The 25,278-nt window shown below is 41.2% G+C and overlaps 1 protein-coding gene and 1 long non-coding RNA gene across 9 annotated transcripts in view; both read right to left on the bottom strand.

Annotated features, from left to right (window-relative positions):
* The window catches only part of lef1 (lymphoid enhancer-binding factor 1), a 48,207-nt gene extending 33,341 nt beyond the window's left edge, over positions 1-14,866 (bottom strand). For all 8 annotated transcript variants that reach the window (XR_008570648.1, XR_008570647.1, XM_054778612.1 and 5 more), the window contains exons 1-3: positions 14,155-14,866; positions 12,794-12,851; positions 10,989-11,113 (exon numbers count right to left, since the gene is read on the bottom strand). Coding sequence is in view for 6 of the 8 variants with exons in the window: in XM_054778612.1 (XP_054634587.1) it covers positions 10,989-11,113; positions 12,794-12,851; positions 14,155-14,373 (402 nt within the window). In the remaining 2 variants the exon portion in view is untranslated. The remainder of the gene's footprint in view (positions 1-10,988; positions 11,114-12,793; positions 12,852-14,154) is intronic.
* A 7,549-nt stretch (positions 14,867-22,415) lies between these two features.
* LOC129182514 (uncharacterized) overlaps positions 22,416-25,278 on the bottom strand; it is a 73,006-nt gene continuing 70,143 nt past the window's right edge. The window contains exon 4 of the long non-coding RNA XR_008570658.1: positions 22,416-22,526. This is a non-coding gene — a long non-coding RNA (uncharacterized LOC129182514). The remainder of the gene's footprint in view (positions 22,527-25,278) is intronic.

Raw genomic sequence — 25,278 nt, 5'->3', positions numbered from 1 at the left:
TAACACGACAATACAACTATTATACATGCAGGTTCGTCCCATAAGCATTGGTGGTGGTGGGTCACGTGTTAAACCTTTAGGCTTATTTCCATTATGGACTGTTCCAACAATACCGTCAAGCCCACTCTATGGGTGTGATTCCACCTTTTAGGGGATTAACTGGTTAAGACTTCCAACAACTGCCTTTCAGACTGGAATTAGCCATTAATCAAACCAATACATTTTCAGGGGCGCTCTCAATAGCCAGGCGGGCACGCCCCTTGCTACAACGTGAACTAAACAAAAAAAAAAAAAGCACAAAGCTATTCAAATGTGATCCCCCTCTCTGCTTAACAAATGGCTTTTCTGATTTGACGCAGACGCAAGAAAGATGTCGAGAAGCTCTCCAAGGAGATGAACAGCCACGTGACAATTAGGCTTGCGCTAGGTTTTTTTTTTTTTTTTGAGAGCGTGTGCTTCAATGCAACCAAAACATTGAAGTGTGTATACAACATGGCGGCGGACAACGTCTGCTTATCCCTCCATGGTTGTAAAGAAATGGTAATGTTGGATTTCAGGAGGACAAAACAAAGTGCTTAAGCCTGGTCATATGTTGTAGGACGCTCATACACCTGATGCCACACATACAATGAATCAATGGCTTGGGATTTAGCTGCATTAGACACCAACAGTTTGTTCGTTGATGTTACCAGGAAACCCAAGTAAGTGCTGAAACACCAACTAACTGAAAGTCCAAACGGAAACCCAAAGTTATCGCCTATAAATAAATAAATAAATAAATAAATATATATATAGCATGTGGTGTTTTTTACAGGCTCTTGTAAATGTTCACCAACTACTTATGATACTAAATCAATCAGGTTCCAATAGTAAGGTCAGCTATTTTGAATGATGTTCAATCTATTGCTTAAGATGTCATAACTTTCTGAAAATAGAAGACAATCATACAATTTTTGTCCCATGTTAACGTTGCAAGTAGTGATATAAAGACACAAAATTTTAATGGGATCCAAATAAAACTGTGACTCGTGCAAACAAACAAAAAATGTCAGTGGCGGGATCAATACTGAATCAAAGCGCAACGCTCTGTTCCGGGATTGTGTGACGTATGCGTATGTGTGTGAGGATGTTTCGCTGTCCAGGTGAAAATACTAGCGGTAAAGTGTTAGCTGATACTGGTTAATACGTGCTTTAAACCCATAAACGGCAACCCCAAAAATCGGGAAAACAAGGGAGGAATGTGATGGCTGGGAGGACTCTGGGAGACGGCAGAAATATACTCGCAAAAATGCGGAGGCTTGGCAAGTATGTTTGTTACCAAACTCTTCCAGAAGTGGGTTCACTTTTTGTAATGGTGGTGCTGAAGCTGTAGTTTTGAGGTGTGGGTGGAGGGTGGGGTTGCAGTGGTCACATACATTTCCGCATCTTTTATCTCTAAAAAGACGCGGGTACAGAGAGGGTTTGGATTGATCTGATGTTTTTGATGCATTGTTTGATGACGGCCAGCTCAAAGTGGAGGATGCCTCTATGATGTCTCGCCATCACAGGACATGAAAAGCCTCACCTGGCACCCCTCCCCACGAACTGAGGTTTATACACCCAGTGGGTTTGAGGACTCCCGCTGAGAGGAACGTCGTTTCCATTGGTGTCACATAAATAAATTCATCATGACCTTTATTTTTTTTTAGAGGCATCACCGCTTCTTTGCTGGCTTTGTTTAAACCGGCAGGCTTGACAGGCCCTGATCAACCACCATGATAGGACAGTATAGCTAATTTATTTAATGCCTGCATCCCATGAGGAAAGCGAGTGTCTTCCATCAAGCGAGAGAGCGGCCCGATGATCAAAAGAAACAGAGTGCGCGAGGCGAGCTCGTCAGAGGAACTAATATATTCTTGCTAGATATCTAAGTGGGTTTCATCATCCTGCATCAAGTGACTGCTGAGGAAGAAAAAAATGGTCTTGTTCTCATCCCAGTGACATCAGCGAGCATGGGAGAAGGGTGGGTGCACAAAGATCAGTAATTTCAAGCAAACATGTCTCATAATTGAATGCTGAGAAACAAGCAGTTGCTTCGATGCTGTCATGCATCAGAAATGTTATATTTGAATGTAATTAAGCACGTGTTTTTAATTGAGCTGCTATTAATGCATTCAAAAAAGGTAGCTTGATTGTTAGGGACAGGTGAGCAGTGCTGAAATATTGGGAGTTCTTCAAAAGGTGAAATCTTGGACAGAAAAGCAATGATGTCATGTTGTCACCTCAAAGCTACACATCCAATCAGAATATGTCATCCCTAAAGAAAAAGACATTTGACTAAATTCCATGCCAGTGCCATATTGGAGAGAATCCTGCCAGCAGATATCTGCATGGATGCAGCTCAACCTCCCATAGCTGATGTCATGTTGTGCTTCTTCAGGCCCTGTCCGCATGGAAGCGTTCCTGGGATCTTTTTTTGGCTGGTTGAAAAAAATTTGTGCCCACACTGTGCCGGATTAGTAAATAGTTGCATCCAAATGGGAACGGATCACTGGGTGAAAATGATGTAGTTAACGCGTGGTGCTGTAAAGAGACATGCAGACGGAACCATGTGACACACCAAACTATAGAAGAAGAAAGAACGCGATTTCGTCGTCTTCAGGTTTCCAAGTCTCATCTACACTTACGACGAAGTGGAATTACTTCTACGAGTCATTTTGGAGAAAACACAACAAAATATTCAGATATTATGTTGGCTTGTCATCAAAGCTCACTTGTGGTCATGAGACGGTAACAGAGTGGCAACGGGATGGCAACGATGGCATCGTTTCTGTATGTTGTATTATAGACTATTGCATTATTGTTTTATTTCTGTCGTGAACCATATGAGTGAAAATGGTTGCATTGCAATGTGTTAAGACACTGAATCAGTCACACAATGGTTTATGATGCTTTCCGCAGTAGCTTAGAGCCAATGCCTATTTTTTTCTGCAACCTTAGTAAATTGCACGCCTGAGGCAAGAAACTCAGAGAGCATGAGGGATAAAGATATGGCAGTGGGGGGGGGGGGGGGGGGGGGGGGTGAAAGGTGGCAGTGAGTGGTGGACTGGTGGGGGCACTGGGGAGGCCTTGGAACAGCACAGGAGGTGACATAACACATATGCTTTTAACACAAAAGGCAGCCTGGCTCGTTAGCACGCTAACTAGCGGACTCCACGGCAATCAGGCCCCATGGTCAACCCCCCACCCCCAAGCCGCCCCACCACCACACCCCCGGCCCCCGCCATGCACCTTGCCATAAATATGGCTACATCTGCAAGTGTAATCGCCCACATTGTGCTCCGATTTTCTGCTCTGCTGGACGGCAGCACGGAGCCCCCCTTAACTCCTGCCCCCACCTCCCTCTTCCCCTCAAGTGCCCTCGCCTGTTCCTGGCGACTCCAGCGCCGCCGAGGCCCAGTGCATCTCCCAGATTACAGAGCGCCAGTCGCTCAGGTAACAGGAGTCACTAATCTGGGCCAGGGTTGAATTACACATAATTGCCTCGGAACCGTGATTGATTTCAACCCCGGAAAGCAAAAGACGACGACTAACACCCCCCCTCCTCGCTAAAAACAGCCCTCCCTTCCAGCCTCTCCAGCGCTCGCGAGCGCAGCCAAGACTCTCCATCTAGTAGGAGGCAGGAGGCTTTGAAGAGATCAAAGCCAAGGCCGGGAGCAGTTGCGCGCCCTGGGAATACGGGAGAGAGGCTTTCTGCTCCTCAGCCCTATTTTCTAGCGTCATGTCGGATTGCAGCTGTATTGCATTTCGCCAGTTTTCTTAATGCTCTTGGTTTTGACTTTGACATCAGTGATCCCCCTTGGTTTCTTCAAAAACAAGGGGGGAGGGGGGATAGTGAGCAAGGAGGAAAGAGGGGGGCGCATGAAAAGAAAGCGGGGGAACCAGATTTACAGTGATTCCTATTTTCACAGCTCCATAATTGGCCGGTTCAAAAGGGGAGGCAGAATTGTGCGACTGGAGCATTTGTTTTCAATTCCGCTGCCGATATGAAAGGAGCGACAAACTTTTATTGGTTTCCCAAAAATTGAAGACAGACTTTTTTGTCTCCACACCCCCCACCCCCAACTTCCACATGCACACATGCACGCACATACACACACAGTAAACAGTGTTTTTTTAGGGTTCAAGACCACACAAACTGAACTGATAGCAAAGCCTTTGTCCTCCCACAGCATTGTGCGGCACAGCTCTTACTTCCACCCATGCACGTGTGTGTGTGTGTGTCAGTTTGATGTTTTAGCGTAAAAACACAAAAAGGCGCTGTGACGAAATAGAAGCAAGTTCAATCCCTCCCTTCATTGAACTGCTCGGCTAATAAAGCCTGGTGGCGAGAATCCCCCCCACACCCACCCCAAACACACACTCCCCCAATTCGCCCCTGCTTTATACTGTAACTATGCGGGTCTACTTTACCAACCTCCTACACTGGGGACCATTAATATTTCAGCGTTGTCAGATACACATTGCAGAAAGAAATAATGAGCTTCTGAAAAAATATGAAACAGCAAAGAGAAGGAGGAGGCGGCGAAATCAACAGCGCTGACCAGCTTCACACCACAGAGCAGCTATTGATCATAGTTTCTTAGACGAGCGAACAAAGTGGTCGGTGTTTAGGCAGCGTATAATTCTGGATACAGCCAGCAGATTATGCACCCATGTTTCACTCGTGTGGTCTTATTGTAAACCACTATGTCGCTCAATACAGCAATTCATGCTTTAACTCAGTGAGCTTATAAAGACTGCTATAACTGAACTGATTATACATTTGAAGCATTTGGTGATATGGTAGTGTAGTGGTTGATATAGTTGACTACTTTCGTATAACTTGTATGGAATAGACTCTATACCCTGTTCACAATGGCCTTGTCCAGAGTGTAGTCCAACATTTGCCCTGGGTCATCTGGGATGGGGCCTCTAAAACAGAACAGGGCTTGCCAGGGCTGACCCTTTACAGATCAGTGGCACGCTTCAGACAAGTGTCATCTTCTCTACACCCTCTGCTTTGAGGGGGTGAACGAAAACAACCACAAATTGAGTTCAACTCAATGCCTCCCTGTCACCGTCATGGTTTCGAGTCAATCCACGTCACTTTTAGCAGAGCTCGTTAAGTTTTATTGCTCGTTTAATGTGGGTCAACCAATTTCCATGATGATGCCAGAAATCTGGGATGTGTGTATCGACCGCAGCCTCTGTTTTAAGCATTCAAATGCAATACTGAAGCCTTGGTGGTTTTTTTGTTTTTGTTTTAACTGACAGAAACTAGAATGGCAGAATTAATTAAAAATGTATACAGTAAATGGAGACTTTAAAAAATTCCAATCGACACCAAATTTCTATGGTTGGTCCATGCCTTTGTTTCGGCTCAAGTATCATGGAAATCGTTCCAGTAGTTTTTCTGCAATTCTGCTAATGAGCAAACAAACTAGAATATCACTCTGTAGAGCTCAGACCTCCACCAAGGCTGAACAGTCTCAATTTGCAAATTGTACACTGACATACAGTAGATACCCATCACCTGCATATGCCTGAAATTTATATGCCGGAAAATTTAAAAAGTAGTTATTTTCAGTCCAACTTGTCGCTCTATTTACTGTTTTGCTCATAGAAGCACAGTTGCACAATTAACTTTTACTCCCCAAGATGTTTGAAAACGATTGTTTTTGTTCCATGCTTCGATATTATATTGATCAGGAGGGTGAAACATGACACCATCAGGGCTACAGGGAGCTGGAGTCGCTGAATGCAAGTCAGCCGAGTGAACCACTACACTATCAGTGACTACAATATGACCCCTCTGATGCACTTACGGCATGCCAAAAAACCCCAAAAAACGACATTGAATCTTGACTTCTGTTTCTCATATAAACGAGCAGCTCACAGTGTGCTGAGCTCCATTTCACCGCATGAAACGCACAGATAAGGTGATTGCAACCACATGCCGTCATTACGGCCGTACATATGGAGTGAGTGTGTCGACCGACATCAGCGCGCGGCGGCGGATGAGAGGAACCCCGGGCGTTAATGGCGCCGTTTAGAAAAACAGCCAAGCTCCGGCGGCACTACAAAAGACTTTTAGAAGTGTTTCTTGTGTGTGAGGTCCCTGGCGCTGTCCTTTATGCACAACACACATCTTGCGCTGCCTGATAAAAGCTGCACAGCAGATGACATCAATGTCACTGCAACTCCCTGCCTAAGTAGGCTGCTTGCTTTATTGAGATCATCCAGCTGTAGACTAATTAATCTTCCAAAAGATGCAATGAGGCTGCAATCACATGTGATCCAGCATCTTCCGGGGGCCAAACGTTCCATTGCACCCTTGGAAACTGCCCTCTTAAGTAAATTCAGCGTGGATGGTTGCTGGTATACAAAGCGCTCTAAATAACAGGGATCTTCCATGGCAGCATTGAGGGCATGAGTGCTGGGCACACATGGAACTCCTACCAAATCCAGTTAGGTAAGCCCGGGTTAGTGATTCCATGCTGTGGCCGGCTAGATCCGTCACATTTGAGCTATATCAAAAGGGAAAAAAATGCACTGCAAACAGTAAAACAACTGCTCCTTCTGGCCGCAAGGATCTGCAACCTTTAAGAGAAAGAATCCACAACACCGGAGAAGGATGTACCCTGATTACACCAAGCACTACAGTCTAGGTTGGTTGATCATTGTAAATGATGTTTGATGTGTTTTCTGTAACACCATACCAGCACAATATACTGGATCCTGCCAAAGAAGAAGCGGAACCAGGCCCACTACAAGCCGAATCACTGCAAATAAAAGTAGTATGATGTAGATATGCACATTTCAGTTCCACTTTCCTTATGGTACGGTATGAATTGGTAAAGCCTGATCATGGTTATCTTTCCACCTTGGTCTCCTGTATAAATATTGTGACATCATAGGACCAGGATAATGTGTAACTCTTAGAGGTGCTCCGATCAGTATCGGCCGATTTCCGTGAAAAATCATGAGATCGGCAAATGCCGATAAATGCCTTTCAACGTCGATCACAAAAGCCGATCACCTGTGGCTAGCACTATCACAACCCGCAGCACAGCAATCCTTTCGTGCAGTGTAGTGTCTCGACCTACCTAATGTCTTTGGCAGCATCGTCCTCCCACTTTTCCCGCAATAACAATCATGTTTGCCGTGCGGAACTTAACTGCCAACACATGCCACGGAAACTATCTTGCAGGGGTAGCGTGTTAAAAAGGAGTATGGTGAGTTTTCGAGTCTCACGGTTTGATCAGTCAAACGGCAGCTAACGCAGCCATGTGACTAACACTCGCCCGTATATGTGTGACAGTCAGAAGGCTAAGCTAAACCCGAAAAATGTTTGAATTCATCGGATGAGATGAACAGCCTTACTCAGCAGTGGAATACACAGAGTTCGCCGAGTGCTTTCTCACGTGTCTGGAGGTTCCACCAATGCACTCTCACATCCAAAGTCTCCTTAAAGAAGGTCTGTCATCCTCTGGAAGTTTCACCAGAGATCCATGTTCCTTTCAAAAAGTAAGTCAAATATGTTTTTTTATTAGTAACTACCTATTTTTTGGATCCCCTGGCAGTCAAGGGACCATGGAATTGTCCTGACTTTTCCCCTTTTTACGGCACCCCTGGCTTAGCGTTATATTATTAGCCAATAGCATTATAAATAAATTGAAAAATGTGTAATTAATCCATGTGATCGGTATCGGACAATTTCGGTCCTGGAGCATCACACCCTGATCGGAGCATCCCTAGCAACTCTACAAGTAATTTAGCAATTATGCAACACATTACAGTGTGTCCTAATTTACCATACAAAATAAACTGCCGCTTGTTGTTATGGTAGGCAATGATGTCGTACCACACATTATATTTGTATTAGATTCCCAACATGATGGTACAATGTATGACATCCCCAACAAAAATGCGGTTGGAACCATTTGGGTGGGATACCTCAGGACTTTTTCACAATGGAAATGCTCCCAAAATGCAGTACTGAGCTGACACGCTTGGTGGAAACGAGACAAGGAATCAAGCAAGCGAATGAGTGCGGAAGTCCTGCTCCTGAGCAATTAGGGGGGTTTGGTGCCTTGTACAATGTCTGCTCCTTAAAAACCATTTTACATATTTTATATTTTCAACAGGAATCAAACCTTAGAGCCTCTGGTCCCTAAGCCAAGTCCTTATAAATGGTGCTACTGCTGCCCCCAGTTTTCAGCTACAACAGAAACAACATACTGAACTGAACTGACAGAACTCTTCTCTCTGGATGGAAAATGGGTTTTACCCACAAGCTCCAATGTTGCTGCAACACTCCATCCCCTCGGCTCCTCCAGCTGTTCCAACACAGATGGAGATCACCTGCACATGCTCAGTCCAGCTAAGAACCATGCTTCCGCTCTTTATTTCTTTTAACCTTGTGGTGTGGTTTTGTCTCACATGACAGCAGCAGAGTGTTCCCGGAATAGATTTTAGGCCATTTAAAAATACACAGTCGCATCGCACGTGCAGAGATCTTTATTTAGACTCTAGTCATTGCTAAATCCCGATTTAGAGTTTGGACGCTCAGTCAGACAAACATCCTCAAAACCTCAAAGAGTTCAGTTCCTTACAACCGTCAAGTTTCAAGCAATGACAACCTTATGATTTCTTTCTACTCAACTCTACTCTCCTGACCATCAGACTGCAAATCCCCATTAAGAGATAAGGAGGAAGCTCAACCACTATAGTATATAATTAACCCTCAATAAAGCACAAGATAAAACAAGACTTCTCCCCTATTGAGCTCAGTTTTGTTTGACAGTCAGAGAGGTATTAATTTAACAATATTTTTATTACTGTGGTTGTAGTTTGCAGTACATGTTTACAAAATGGATGGGGCTGAAAATCCTTTAAAATGAATTGCGGATGAATTGCGGTTCGACGTGTTCACTAAACCAAGCACACGTCGAACCTAAAACACATTAACATCAGAACGTCAATACACGTAGCAGCCACCTCTTTGAAGCAGGCTGCAGTTTGAAACCCATATTCACCAATCGCCGCCGACATACAGCTTGAATCCCGTCCAGCGGTCTTCGTATGGCGAGGGCAACTTATTGTCGTAAAAAACCCACATAGAAATCTGCTGACAATCAGCAGCTCCCGACAGCTCTGTCACGGCTGGACGACATGTGCAGGAATGTCATGGTGAATGGAAATCAATCTAAACTACTGGGGATGGGGGATGGAGGGGAATGAAAGAAAGAGGGAGCCTTTGATCTGAAAACTGATCCCAGGCCTGCAGATATAATGCAGTGGCCGTGGTGGCGGCATGCAGCAGCCAGAGGCCTTTAGAGTTGCGGTGCTTCTTTCTATTTTTTTTTTCTACTAGAGTGAGACAAAGGCATTAAAAATGACTACCATTTTTATTGAAGATGTCTTGAAGAGGGACAATTTGGCCAAGAAAAGCAGCACATTGAAACCAAAGTGAGGCTTGAAAAATGTTGGCCTGCCTAGGCCTCATGCATCTACCAGGGGAAGGAGAATTTCCTCTGGTTGCTCTCCAAGCAGACCTCCTCAAGTGCTCCAATGTAACCGTAGCAATAAAGAAAGAATTTGGCTTGCGTGTGGCTAAAGTGATGGGGACGAGAAGGCATAACAACGCTTTATCGATCGACTGGATTGATTGTTGATTCATCATGTCTTGAAGCAATTGAGGCAAAATGGGAGTGCACAATTTGCCTGCAACCAGCAGAGATGCTGCTGATTTAGTCTCAGTCTAAAGAAGAACATGACGTCAACTATGGTTTACATGATTTTGCTCAATATGAAATTGGCATGGAAACAGGAGTGCAGAACATTCCCAATATATAAAAAATAGACCGCAACCTCACTTGGCAATACATGAGCTAAACTCTGAGCCCAGAAAAAAAAAACATTAATTTAATAAATTGGTGAAAAATTTATCAAATGTTCAATGAAAAGCAGGTCTATTAAAATTTAAATCTTTTGTTCGGGAATTACAGTTCAGGAACAGTAATATGGTAATGCTGTATAAAATTAATACTTTTAAAAAGAACAGGAGCTGGTCATATATAAATGTACATTTTGGAAGTAACTTGGCAGACACTGCCCGTCATCACGATGGGGATGCAAATGCGCGTGCGTGGACATAACAGCATTAGCGTGGACAGCTGCAGGGAGACACAGGAAGCCGCCAGCGAGGGGACCTGCAGCTGGCCGCCCTGATATTTAAGCCATTACAAGCGCACCACTGACTGACTGACTCCACTGCAGGGGAGCCTGAGGGCCTGTAAGGCCTTCTCGAGCCATACTGAGGCCATGAAAAGGTTTACTAGACTAATGAACATGCTTAAGATGACAAAACAGGATTTATAATAAAAAATGCACTGTGATTGGTAGAAAACACATATTTAAGAGCTGCTTGTGAAAAATAATTAGTGTTTTAAAAGCGATATTCTAAATATATGCAACATTTACGGTATTCCTGCCTCAAAAATTGTGTTTTGGTGCAAAAAAAAATATACAGTACATTCAGCGCAGCCTACCGGCAAATGAATGTCGTACAATAAATACAATACATTTGCCTCAGACTTTGCACAAACCTTCCATATGCATTGTCACTTTTTTGTTGTTTATAGGTTTTACAGTGGTGAACTTATTTTTACACTAGTGAAGTAAGTAACCTTGCCTGTACTGTTTTGACAGCCTGAAACAGATTATCTCAATTTCCATTATATCCAATGGGGAAAAACTGTAAATTGCAAACAAATCCCCCAAAACGTTACAATTTATTTGATTTAGGCCTTAACAATGAAAAAAAACATACAAAGTTGCAGCTGGAGTTGAGAGTTGAACATCTCATTGTTGATTTTCAGGAGAAAAAATACATCGTTGTGTTGTTGAGGCTAAATGTCTCGAGTTGGAGGTGACCTAAAATGTTTAAAAATATTGGTACTGACCGTTCTGGGCATGGGCGGCGAGAGGGAGCCATTGGTCATGTAGGAGTCGTTCATGTTGCCCATCATGATGTAACTCGGGTAGCTGGGGTACGGATGGCCTTTGCTGTACATGTCCTGATGCTTGCCTGATTTAAAACACACAAAACAAAGTTCAAAGCTAAACATTATTATTAAAAGCGCTTCAAGTCAATAAATCACCGTTTGCCCTGCTGCGCCAACAATATCACATCAACACGCAGCATGTTTCCCTCCTCGCCTTTTGTTGCAGAGGACAGTTGCATTATACACAGGAACAATGGAGCCCCTCTGTGCCAATTAGCACCAATTAGAAGAACATACAGACTGTGTCAAAACAGGAGACGCCCCAACTGTTCTTCTATGGCTTTGACCCGACAACAAGAAGAGGAGGAGGAGGAGTAGGAGCTTTGTACAAGAGGACTCAATTCAGCGCCACTCGCCACTCAACTGCACGCTGTGTAATAAAGCCAGGGGGGTGGGGGGGCTAAGGGGGTGTTTGTGGTATTTAGCCCGACAGCAACAACATGGATCTTGTTGTGAAGAAAGCCAGTGTTTGGTTTGAGAGAAGGGGTAACTGAGGGGGAGTGAAAGGGGAACAAAGGGGAGGCACACTCCTTCTCAAAGTCCCGAAGATGACCTGCAAAGCGGAGGTCGCACCACAATAGATCGCAGACGCCCCAAGTGGCGGCCGCATGTGACTTTGCAGCAGCGTTTATTGGTGTAAATGCTTGACAAATGCCTTTAGGAAGTATATAAATATAGGATCTGGAGCTATCTAAACCATTAGATACAGTTGGACCCAAACACACTAAAGGGCATAAAATTTGGAAAACAACAAAATATGGGAAAAAAGTGTCTCAAAACTTGTATTAAAAGATCGGAAAGTCAGCAAATCTATTGAGAACTTTGACTCGGTGAGCACAAGTTTATTATTATTTTGTGGATAAGATGTGTTTTGAGCTTTTTATAATAGTTCCTCTGAGGTTTGATTTGTATTAAGAATTGCATAGCGGGCTGTAAATGGCCCATGGGAGGTAGTCTGATCGCCCCTGATCTACAGATTTAACTCCACCAAATGTGTTTGCTTTTTCTTTGGCTTTTTTGTGATGGCACCACATAAGGGTACAACAAAGTGCAATAATGACCATAGAACTAGCTTCTCTGTCCACTGCTAAATTGACAAATGGATGTACACTACAAAGTCAACTTGACGTGAAGACACTCGCTTACGTCATAAGTGTTGGGGTTTTTTTTATTTAAGTTTTAATATACAGTGGTTAACTTCTTTTTACACTTGTTTAAGAGGTAGGAATGTTTACAATTGCCCTCTCCGCTTCCTGAAACGCCTACATGATCAAAGTGTGGGTGTTTTATGATATAGCGGTTAACTTCTTTTTGCACTTGTATGACAGGAATGTTTATGAGTGCATTGCATGACTCGCCTTCAGCAAACCTTTGTCTCCGTTTTATTTTAGAATACAGAACTGAACTTCTTTTTAAACTTGTATGACAGTCACAACTATCAGTTTGACCCTGGAAACTGAGTATTTCCACAATTTCCTATAGGAAATACACACATTGGAGGTTGACCATTGTGTTTGACCTTTAATGTTAGACTGTATTCTTTTGTTGCCATTTTCAGCTGATAAGTAGCTAGTGTTGACATGTCTGGACAGGCCTTTAATTAAACTAGAACACCAGTGTGACCTCCAATGCTGAGGTCCAATAAAATCTAACCATTTAGTTTGCTTTTGGCAAATTACAGAGGAGTGTGTGGCATCACTCACCGTCATCGGGATGGTCTCTGTGTTTTTCATGATATGAGTCTTGAGACTGTCTCACCGCCTGAGAGAAAAAAGAGAGAGAAAAGAAAAAGGAGAAATCGAATGATGGCAAATCGATTAAGAGGGCCTTTTACAGGCTGTTAGACACACAGGCTGCTGATGTGGTCAGACGGCCACAAAACACTGCTGGGACAAATGTGGCTCCTTTTTGCTTGTCAACACCCTCTCTCCCCCACACACACACACACACACACACACACACACACACACACACACACACACACACACACACTTTCAGACAACTGTCTACACAGCGGAGCCACTTAATTAAGCGCCATTGCCTTGAGGGGGCTTACAAATTAACTTGTTTTCATACCACTTCACTCTATCAAATTCCAAACTCCATTTTTATCCTAATAAATAGTCCATGACTGTCATGAATTTGAAAACTGCACTTTTTTTTGTTAAAATTTTTGTGCATTTTATACATCCAATTTCTGTCAAAGAATTGATTAGAAGACCTCATTTTTTGGAGAGCACATGAAACCCCGTCCTCCACCACCACCACCCTCAGGATGGCTTCCAGCTGAGCGAGGGGGAACTTCTCGTGGATACTAATTAACATTCAGTTAACGTCTAGTGTGTGTGTGTGTGTGTGTGTGTGTGTGTCTCCGGGACATTTCGCATTTCTCGTCCAGGATGGGGGTCCCGAAATTCCATTAACACTGCGGTTAATGACTGAACATGCGGTTAACTTTTGTGATTAGTAATTTGGTGGAAATAAAAACTCTATTAGTTGGGAAGTATATACATTTTGTGATATTTTTGTAATGGTATTTGGGAGAAATTATTATACATATTGGAGAAAATGTGTTCGAAAAACATTGGGGGAAATTTGGACAAGATATTATAAGTGCCACGTTAAAAATCTTGATATTTTAAATGCAGTCTTCATACATCAATGCACTGTAGCAGTCCAGCTGCAAAAGATGCAATGCAAAGGTTTTCTAACAATAATAACACAGAACATCCATACATTGCATCCTTCCTAGCTTACATAATATTAACGTTTTATTGTTTTATAAACTCAGCTGAAAGCATTAAGCTTGGTTTTCATTGCTTTTATGATAAAAAATATACAGTTTAACTAACATTTGATGACTTTCTTCATGAAAATGCATTATAATGGTGAAGCAAACACAAGGCCTTTGCATTGTGGCCAGTTAGAAGACAAGTGACAAGGGGAACATCTATTTAGTCATTTGCTGGTTTATTTTTTTTGCATTTAAGGGAAATTAAAGCGTTTAACTTGTTTTTTTTGGGGGGGGGGGGAAGAAACAGTGCAGGCCTTTTGGTTGACTTACATCATGGCTGTTGCTGTTGGGGCTGCCCTCTGACTCGTTGACCAGCGAGGACTTGATGTCTGCCAGGTCTCCCTCCTCCTCCGAGTGGCTGAGCTCGGCGAAGATTTGCTCCTTGTGCGGGTCTCCTTCGTCTTTGAAGGGGATCATTTCATCCGTGGCGCACAGCTCCGGGTCTCCTGCACCTCCACCGCCGCCACCGCCTCCTGACAACTGGGGCATATTGTTTCTCTTTTGCACCCAGAATAAAAAAAATGGAAAAAAAAATCAAAAAAAATCAGTGCCAGTTGTGTCCAGAAACTATATGGTGGAAATGGGAACTCCCACGAAAACGATTCCGTGTGTCTCTCCTGTTCCAAATGAAATACAACTAAAAAAAGAGGACAAATGTGACTGAGGGGTCACGACGACTTCATGTTTTTCTTTTTAAAAAGTCCACCACTTTGGAGTGCGTATCCTGTGGAAACCAAAACAAAAAATGATAGTCCACCAGTGGAAAAGTTAACAAAAAGCACCGGCGCTGAGTGGATGTGCACACGCCAGACAAATCCACGCCACTCGTCAGCACACATCCACAGTGGCGGAAAACAATAAACGTACAAATAAAAGTCACAAGGCAGAAGGCAAAAAAATGTTTAAAAAGCACCGTGGAGGAGAGACGTCCGCACCGCTCACGCAGCGCTTCCGCAGACTAATGTAACCGGTTAGTGTGTGTGAGTGAGTGAGTGAGTGAGTGAGTGTGCGTATGTGTGGGGGGCGTGGGGGGGGGGGGGGGGGGGGTAATATGGCCGCTCCCTCCTCCTGCACTGATTGACACTCCCACTTCACTTCTTTCCCAAACAAATGGCCAGCAGTCAAGCCCACGCCAGTAGTGACGACTCATAACAAACATAGCGTGGAAGGACAAAAAAAGTGGTACGGATATTTTGATGCAGAAATGGTGTGCAAAAATCATTTGGATGAGTCATCCACCTTTAATTAAATGTACACCAAATTATAATTCAGGTTTATTTTGTCATTTTGATAAGATTTTATTTTGATAAGAATATATATTAGCAACAATAACATAAAATATAGCATGGGGTAAAGTAATTGTGACATTACATGTCAATAATATTATTCACATAAAGCAAAAAAAAGAAACAATTACAATTTAAATGCATGTTAATATAATCGTTATAGTGTATGTGTGATGTGTATATCTTCTGCTTATCTGTATTGTATATTTGATAGATGTATATATATTTTTAGTCACTTTTCTCGCCAATCTAGTGTATAAAAAACTAGATATAAGTGCATCTCAATAAATTTTAATATCTTTCTAAACTTCACCTTTTTCTGTAGTTCCATTCAAAAAGTGAAACTCTTGCAAAAACGTCCTGAGTTTTTACTGGTCTCTTAGTCTGACTTGAACTGCTGAAATCAAAACTGATGTTGCAAAACGTTTGTCATCTTTTGTGTGATAACAAACCAAATAACATTCCATGCTTCATTTTTTCTTGTTACATTACAACTTCGAATTTATGATTTTTTTTTTGTCTTGTGAATTTTATTTTATAGACTATGCTGCAGCCCAATTAAAAAAAAAAAAAAAAAAGTCTTCTACTCCTGGGCTTCTGCATACAAACAGGGGGAACATTTGTCAAAACATGCACCCCAACTGTCTTGCTTGTGCTAAGTTTTCTGACAAATATACCACATGGTGGTACTGTTATTAGGCCAAAACTTTGGACCGACTTCAAATTTCTCACATGACTCAATGCGTTCTACAAAACACTCCCGCTGTAACTTCAGGTTGTTTAGCCGAATGACCATGAAATTGGGTTCACACCTTTAGGGTACCAACAAGCACATCTGTAAAATTTGTGCAAGGTTGGTTTAAACACATGGCCATGTGGGACACATGTGGGACTTAGCAACTACTTGTCCTTAACTCATTAAACTAATCTAATGATTACAAAACTTTGAGGAGATCTGTATTATTATGCTAGCATGTCTTCCATTGTGAGTGCAACCCATAGGGGGCACCACAACTGTCATGTAGAAAATATTAGGGCACCATAATAGGGGTGTCACGAGATCTCGCAAGATCAAGACGTGATTATATGTCTCATTTAGAGAAGAGCTATGTCGTGGGACGGGGGCAGACAGTCTATCAGTCTATCAGACTAAACTATGGCATCGCTACTGTGAATGATAATTCACGTAATACGGAAGTGGCAGTGCACGAGGCAGGATTGGAAGGTCACATCAAGTGCTTTACACACAGAATAATCCTTTCAATCCTACCTGCACTCGGCGTTCTCAGAGTCACTCGCTCGTGACGTGTGACTGTTTTTTTTCGTTGAAGTTCAACAGCTTCCGCTGTGTTAATGTCCAAGCAGAAGCTGTAGTAATTCTACATTTGATCAAAGTGACTTAAAATTTGTCAGATTAAAACGCAATCACTGCATATGACCTCTATTAAAACACGTGATAGAAGAGTCTAATTCAGACCTACTTCCACACGCTAAGCATCATGGGAACTGTAGTTTTTTTGTGGAAACATAGAGTTAATCTACTGCAATTTGCAATCTATTTAAAGTGCATTTACAAAACTACACATCAACATAAATCATTAGTAGTGCCAGCTTCACCTGCCGTCATTATTTTAATTAATAATTTGTAGGGGTTTTTTTCAGTTTGCGGAAAGAAGTTCAACAGTTTAAAGCATCACGTTTAGGTCATGCATGCAAAGCTATAAAATGTACCTGCATGAGCTGAGCATATCGTGACACCCCTAATGTATATATAGAATTATTATTATTATATTTTATCATTTATCATGGTACTGTTCTTAAAAATAATGTTCAAATCTCATCTCTTCTTGTTCCCGTAGACCCAATCTCGTGTATCACCTTATCTCATCTGTCTTCTGACACCCTTACAATGTAAAGTGCATACTGTATATACAAACGCATATACAAACGCATGCAGTATGTGCAAGCCAAAACACACACGCAATGCAGCTAAAGCTATCCCTGATCAGGGGTATGCAAACTGTGGTGTCACATGACCCCAGCTCACAGCAACAATCAACACAATAATGATAATAAAATAAAAATTTAAAAAAAATTTAAAAAAATCTAACTAACAATAAAAATGACTATTTATGTATTGTCTTTCTATGTAAAAAAATCTATAATTATGTTGAATTTTTATCCGAGAAAGCATTTCTGCATGGACTATTGCGTGAGAATCCAAGTCAGGGCCGAGCACACAACTTTATACAGCTCGGGGAGGGAGGGGGAGGAGGAGGAGGCGGCGGGTGGTGCTGAGAAGGGTGGGGGTGAGAAGGGAGGCAGGGAGAGAGGGGGCGGGGGGGTTAGTGGGGGCGGAGCTGCGGCTGCCTTTGATCTCAGAGCGGCTGGTTCTTTCATCCCTGCACGCCCCCCCCCCCAACTCCCCTTTTCCCTTCCTCACCCCCCCCTCGCTTCCCACTCCCCCCTTGACACCCCCCACCACCCTCCCCTTTGTATGACTAAATTTGGTCCGAGTGTGGAGCCAGGCCAACATTTCCACATGCACTGAGAGAAAGAGAGAGAGATGTATAGACAGACAGAGAGAGCGCGAGAGAAATAGAGAAATAGAGAGAGAGAGAGAGAGAGAGAGAGAGAGAGAGAGAGAGAGAGAGAGAGAGAGAGCTCTTCCGGGTAGCGAGACAGAGGGGGGCATTGGGGGTGGGGGGGGGGTAGAAAAAAAGATCAAAGGCTTTTGGGTTTTGGAAGGCGCGTGTGGAAAAGAGCTGGGACTGGCGGCATTCCAGAGTAGAGCGGAAAGCGCGTACATGCACACATACACAAACTTCCCAACGTGCACACGGCAAGCTTAAGAGAGTTAATTAGAGCTGAACAACCAAACCTTTCATTAAAAAAAAGTCCTTACATTTCTTGTTGTTTTCAGCCACCAAAAAAATAGAGAAGACGACGATGCTGTCTGTTCTGCCTCATTACTGTAACTCTTTAATTTAATTAGCTGCCTCTTTCTCCGGCACGATTGGAACTGATGCTCCCACAACATCAGCCTAAAACCACGCTAATAGCGACAAACACAGCAATATGTGATTTCAGTAAAATAAATGTTGGGTTTCTGCGGTCCTGATTTTACCTTGGACATGGCCTGTTAAGGTGCAGCAGACCTGCAGGGCCCCACGGGGAGAAAAGAGACAAATGAAAGTCATTAAATCGATCATATACAGACTTGAAATGCATCACTGTTATAGTTTAATGGCTTAAGTTTGGATTTAGTCGCATTTAAAACACACGTCTGAGGTTGCCACAAATCAAATATTTACTGTATTTGTTCTGCTAGTGAAACACCGTTATGCTAAAGTCGTAATTTCAGTTGTAATGGTTGTTATTTTGACAAATTGAAGCATCAAAGTCAGTGGGCTAGGGCCACGCTTTAAAGAAAAATAAATACCATAGAATAAAGTAAGAGAAGTAACCAAATAAAATCAAAATATTACAAAGCAAAAACACTTACGAGATAAAGCAGCCCTTTTATGAGATTAAAATTGTAATATTACAAGAAAAAAGTCATGCAAAAAAAAAAATAGTGCTGGTACTAAGGTAAAAAAATAATATGACAGAAATAAAGTCATAACCGTACTAGAACAAGGTGGTTGTATTGCAGGTCAAAAGTCAGAATGTTTGGAGAATAAAGCTGAAAATTTTACGATACCGAAGTACTCTTACGAGAACAAAGTCGTATTCTTCGGAGAATAAAGAAGTACTACAAGGTCATAACTTTAACAAAGTTGTAATACCACAAGAAAAAAGTTTGAATCTTATGGGACAAAGAATTTTACGAGAATAAAATCACACTATCACACGTGCATAAACGTACAGCTGCAATAAGATGAGACTAACACGGTTTTTGAAATAAAAACATAAAAATGTTAAAGTAAAACCACTTACCGGCATTATCACCCAAAGACACATACAAAAAAAAAAAGCTTTTAGTCTTGTGACGTTTTGACTTTGATCTTGTAACATTCCAACTTTTAAATAAATATAATTTGTTTTCTCTTAACATAATGACATTTTTTTACAAAAAAATATGACTTTATTCTCGCAACATTCCTCCTTTTTCTTGTGCTATTACGACTTTTTCCCCCAAAAATGTAACTTTATGCCACTAACATTACAACATTTTTCTCGGAATATTACAACTTTAAAATCTCGTAACATTACAACTTTTATCCCGAAAATGTTTTACTTCAATCTCCTAACATAACTTTTTTCATGCAACACTAAGATTTACTTTATTCTCATAAGGTCACAACATTTTCTCATAACATTACACCTTTTTTCATGTAATTTGACACGATGAAACTGAGGAAATTGAGGGCAATCAAAGAATCAATCAATAATTCATTCAAAATCTAAATCGGTATATGCCAATAATCTGAACTATATATATGAAAAGGATTTGTTATTCAGTTGAAAAAGTAAATCAGGAGAAAACCTTACTTTATACAGCTACATGACCATTTTATAGTGTTATTCACAAACGACGTTGCTACAAAGCAGTGGAAGAGATTGAATATTTAATGATGTTTGCAGAGAAGTTCATCTTCCTGATTAGAAGGGGTCATTTGTTCACTAAGCGCCGAGATACACAGTTACTGCACGAGTTCATTTAATGAGCGTTGTTTGCACCAGAATCATCAGTGGCAAGGCTGCATAGATACAGATGATGCCTTTGTTTGCTGTGTAATTCTTCCTGTTTTCTGACAAGGCCGAACATCGAACTAGTGAGGAAAACATTCTCTTGTAGTGTGCTATTTTAAAAAAAAAGAGGAAAAATGTGGAGAGTTAGTTTAAAAAAAGTGTGTGTGTGTGTGTGTGTGTGTGTGTGTGTGTGGGGGGGGGGCTACATTAGCATTTCTCTCCTAATGAGTTAGTTCATAGGAGTGACCCCTCTGGATCGCACATGAAAAGGAAGACTTCCTGCTGCGTTGTGACCTCAATTCACTTGTCTCTCACTTAGATAGTACATTTTTCATGCTATATGTACACAGTGCATATTTTAACATCAGCACAATCTGATCGCTTATCTTGCTCTTTTAAAGTGACCCAGTACAGTACATGCATGGTCACATTGTGAAATGTTGCAAAGATGATCCATTTATTATGGTTGAGGAGGCTATTTTCTAACGTGACATTCACATACAGTGAAGAAAATGTCATGAAAAAACGTTTTGTTTTCATTAAATTATTTTATGGGGGGAAAAGAAGGAGGAAAAACAAAAATAAACATTTGCAATAAAAGTGTCTGTTGTAACAAATGTAAAAATTGTGGGCTTTTTGAACAGTGGTGCACGTAAGCTCTACATTTTACCTGTATTATCACATATTTGTAAATTATTACCATCTGAGAAAATAGCAAGTTACAGTTCTTAAAGCGAAAAATGGGAATGCAAACCAGGAAAAGAAAAGAAAAGAAAAGCAGGAACAACGCAAAACAGCAGAAAAAAACAAAAATAAAACAAAGAACCACGAAAAATAATTTTTTTCCATCCATCAATTTTCTAAGCCGCTTATCCTCACTAGAGTTGCAGGGGTATGCTGGAGCCTATTTCAGCTGACTTCCGGCGAGAGGCGGGGTACACCCTCGACTGGTCGCCAGCCAATCGCAGGGCACATATACTTTAGACCAGGGGTCACCAACGTGGTGCCCGCGGGCACCAGGTAGCCCCCCCACGACCACATGAGGTGCCCGCAAGCCTGCTTTTCATTCAGGTTTTTAGTTAATAATGAAAGAACAGTAGAAAGAAATGCATTCTGAAATGCAAAATGTGAGTTGTGGACACCAGCATTTTGTTAATGTTCTGGTAAAACAAGAATATTCACTTTGTTTGGGTTTAAAATAAGCTCCTAAAATAAATGTTACAAAAATGAGTAGCTCTTGGCCATTTTCATTTTGTAAAAGTAGCTCTCACAAGGAAAAACGTTGGTGACACCTGCTTCAGACAACCATTCACGCTCACATTCATACCTATGGACAATTTAGAGTCCCCAATTAATCTAACATGCATGTTTTTGGAATGCGGGACAACACAGGCGTACCTGGAAAAAACCCACGGGGAAACACCACACAACGATTCGAACCAGATCAAAAAATAAAATAATGGAAAAGAAAATAGATAATAATTATAAGAGAAAAATGGGAAACCAGATCCATCTTGGATGTATACAGTTTGCTCGAAATCTGTTTAATTAGTGGCAGAATATTCTAGATAGAAACAGCCTGTTTTAATACGTGACATGACACCTAAGTACATCCCGGTGGGTAGAAACGTATCAAACAGCCGTATTTTAATGCCAAAACTTTTCACAGTTGAATTAAAATAGACAGAAAATCGATCAATCAATCTGCATTTTGGTTGTCAGTGATAAGTGGACAACAACAATAAGAACAACAATAATATAAAAATAACAAATAATGAAAGAATAATAAGTATTCTCTGCCTCTCAATGAATATATTTCAGTGAGTGAGAAAAACATCCTTAATCAAACTTTTAGTGAAGTTAGGATGGAATGGCCATATACGTACAAGAAGTTCAACAACGTCATTGACATGTAATCCAAGAATTAAAAACAATTCACTACACAGGGGATATTTTATTTTATAAATAATCGGTCAAAGCAAGCCATCCCAATGGTGATTTTTTCCTATGCGACTGAGAAGAACCATGACCACACATTAAAACGTCACTGAACGCAGGTAAGAGCTGCAGAAAGCCATGTTATCCATTTGACCAGGCGGTTTCTACAAGTGACAGCTATTGGCATGTAGCATTTTCTTCCTCTATTCACATAGCTAAACAAGCTGAAATGACCACAATCTCCCCCTTGTGCTTCAGAGGAACAGCGTTTGGTCAACGAACAAATTGAAGATTAAGGACTTCACATAGAAGTGTGGGAAGGCGACTGTTTTAGTATGCATGTGACATTATTTGCTCTCTAAATGATAATATTTTGCATTGTTGGTTCATAGCAGACGATAGAAGTGCAAACAAAATGCTCTTTGTTGGAACAACACACAGTCAAGGTTCTGGTTGGATCTATTATTGTCGCATCTTTATTCTGCTCTATTTTCACTGCAGTGAAAAACACTTCAAACAGAAATTGCCATAATTGTCTCCTGCTTGGCGCCCTGCTGCTGCTGTGGTTGTATGCTGTTAGGATTTGTGGAGATGTGGTCCTACGTCACTTACCAGGTGAGTTCACAGGTTGCATCCCCCCGCTCGGCTTCATCCTGCTCCACCTGCTCGTCATCCCCTACAACGTCCTTGATGTAGAAATTACAGCCCTGCCCTGGCCACCATCTGAGAGAGGAAACAAACATCAAATTAGGATGAAAAGAGCTGGCAATTAAAGCATGAGGAAGCACCATTTATCAAAAAAAGTGTAAATCATAACTTAAGGGGGAGGTGCCAGGTGAGTGATTATCATGCTTGAATTGGTAGACGCCGTCTTGAAGGGGAAGAAAGTGTCTTGAGGGTAGGGTGAGGGAGGAGACGAGAGGATGTGTGATCCGTTGATTTATGGAGGTGCTCACAGACAAACTATCATTAAAATGAAATGATCTTCTTGACGGAAAAAAAGGGAAAATTTTTGTGTGCCATTTGGAATTGCTGTGCAACACAAAGCAATAAACCCAAGAGAGAAGTCAGCAAAATTAATTAGAACCACACAACCATCTAGTAAACAGGGATTGTTTGTCTGTTTACAAGAGTTATGCACAAACAACGTTGTCAGAACGATACATATTCACGCTGTTCTGTGAAAATGGTGCTGTGATATGCAAGCCAGGCCTTTAGGTGGCGATGTCACTTTGTAATGAAACAATAAAGTACAGCCGTCCCTCGCTACATCGTGGTTCGAATATCGCTCCCTCACTCCATCATGTTGTTTAAAAATAATTAATAAATTATCACTATTTCATGGTTGACAATGGTCTATTATTAGTCAAAAATATTGAAAGACAAGTCATATGTAATATTCTGGTCACTAGGTGTCAGTAATGTTATTAATGAGACATTGATGAGCCATGCCTCACTTACCTTAACTCATTCAATCCCAGGTACTTTTTAAAAGACAACCCCTTCAGTACCAGCCATTTTAGACGATTTTGACTGATCTTTCAAGGCACAGAGTTACATAGAACAGTGTTCTATGGCTTTATAAACTTGGTTACCGTCCAAAAGAAAGATTAGACTCCCGTCTTTCATTAGAAAAAAAGGTTGTTTCTACCTTTTTCTGTTCTTTAGTAATTAGCAGTAGAACATAGATAAGTTTCAGGAAAATATCAGTTCCCGACTAAAAATGGGCGAAAAACAGCTCTCTGTGAAAAGATACATTTCAAGCATAACTTTCACATTCACACAAAGATTTTTTGCTTTTGTGACAGCTGAAATATCTAAACAACTATACCAAGATCCATCCAGCCATCCATTTTCTATGCCGCTTATCCTCACTAGGGTCGCGGGCATGCTGGAGCCTATCCCAGCTGACTTCAGGCGAGAGGTGGAGTAAATATACCAAGATAAACAACAGAAAAAGGGGTTGTTTTACATCAATATAATTTATTTACAAATATAACACCATGAATTATTTATAATTTTCACATTTGGAACTGAACTATGTGTGTGCACGCGTGTGCGTGTGTTTGTGTGCATGTGTTAAAATTTCCCTACAATGCGTAACCTTCTGCAAGTTACACTCCTCCACACTCTCTCACTTCCTCCTTCCTGTCATGTGTGATTCTTCCTTGAAATGATCCCTGCCGAGCTCTTATCAAATTCACTTCTGCCATATTGTGGCCGTTTTTATGGCTTAAATGTGCTGTGAAATGTTAATGCATTAGTGCAGAGTTGCATCATCACCTCTCTTTTCCTCTCGCACAAAAAACGGTAAAGACGTATAAATACGGTGTTGGGATTGGGCGTTGGTGATTATAAAAACGTAAAAATACGTCTTTGGTATTTAAAGAGTTAACTTGCAGCCATGGATGCAGAGTCCAACATGACAAAAAAAAGTTCTCCTCTCATTCTGTGTGGAAGTGGTACGTTTTTGGCTTCTTACTTTGTGTTTCTTCCACACTCAGATTCAAACCCATTCTTGAGTTTAAAATAATTCAATTGGAGGCTAACAAGTTAGCTCAATAGAGTGCTATGCGTAAAGCGATGGCCGTCTCTTGTGTCACTTAAGAGATCCGGTAGCCTGCACATAAGGGTAGCGCAATGTAGTGTAAACAAAGTTAGCTAAACAAACGTCACACTGAAGATAGAAATAGGCTGTTGTCGATATATTTTTAATGCCATGTGATCAACCCACATTACGTTTAAGATACTACAACAAAGAACTTTCCCAATGCAAACCTGTGAATTGCTATGTCTTATTATCACTTATCATGTCTACTATATTAGGTAATAAGAGTATAACGGTGGCTATAAGGGTGTTACTCAAAGTCCACACGGCTCTAATAGTGTTAAAAACATTGTTAGAAGGTCTAAATAGGTTTTCTATGCTTTAACTACAAAAATATTCCATTTATTAATATTGAATCCTACTTTGCAGAAATTCACTTATCGCGGTCGGGTACATGCATACGCACACCATTAAATTTCTTTTCAAAAACTGATTACTATAATCGCCGAAAGGGGCAAACGCGCAACAGAGACAGAAATCATTCAAAACCAAACACACAATAAAACACATGCAACGGGAAAATCTACAAATTAAAAATGTGGTAATAGCATTAATGCTGCAGGATCAAAAACAAATGCAAAAGAAGTTCACAGAACAAAACAGAAGTTAGCCACTTAGCATGTGTTTTATGGCTTGTGGGTTTTTGATTTCAGAGGGCGTTTCATATGAAAAACAACAAAAATGACTACAACAAAAAGCTAAAATTTGAGAAAAAAAAATAGACTTAACAACGTACTATAAGGATAAAAGGACAAGTTTTAGAAAATGTTTGTAGCAGGTGACCTAGGACAATGCCAGACCAAAGCCAAAAGTACAAAAAATGTACACATTATAGAAAAAATATCATTTGCATAGTCATGAACTAAG

This window comes from Dunckerocampus dactyliophorus, chromosome 6 (assembly GCF_027744805.1).
Source record: "Dunckerocampus dactyliophorus isolate RoL2022-P2 chromosome 6, RoL_Ddac_1.1, whole genome shotgun sequence".
Classification (NCBI taxonomy): domain Eukaryota; kingdom Metazoa; phylum Chordata; class Actinopteri; order Syngnathiformes; family Syngnathidae; genus Dunckerocampus; species Dunckerocampus dactyliophorus.
This window is presented reverse-complemented; position numbering and strand designations above follow the sequence as displayed.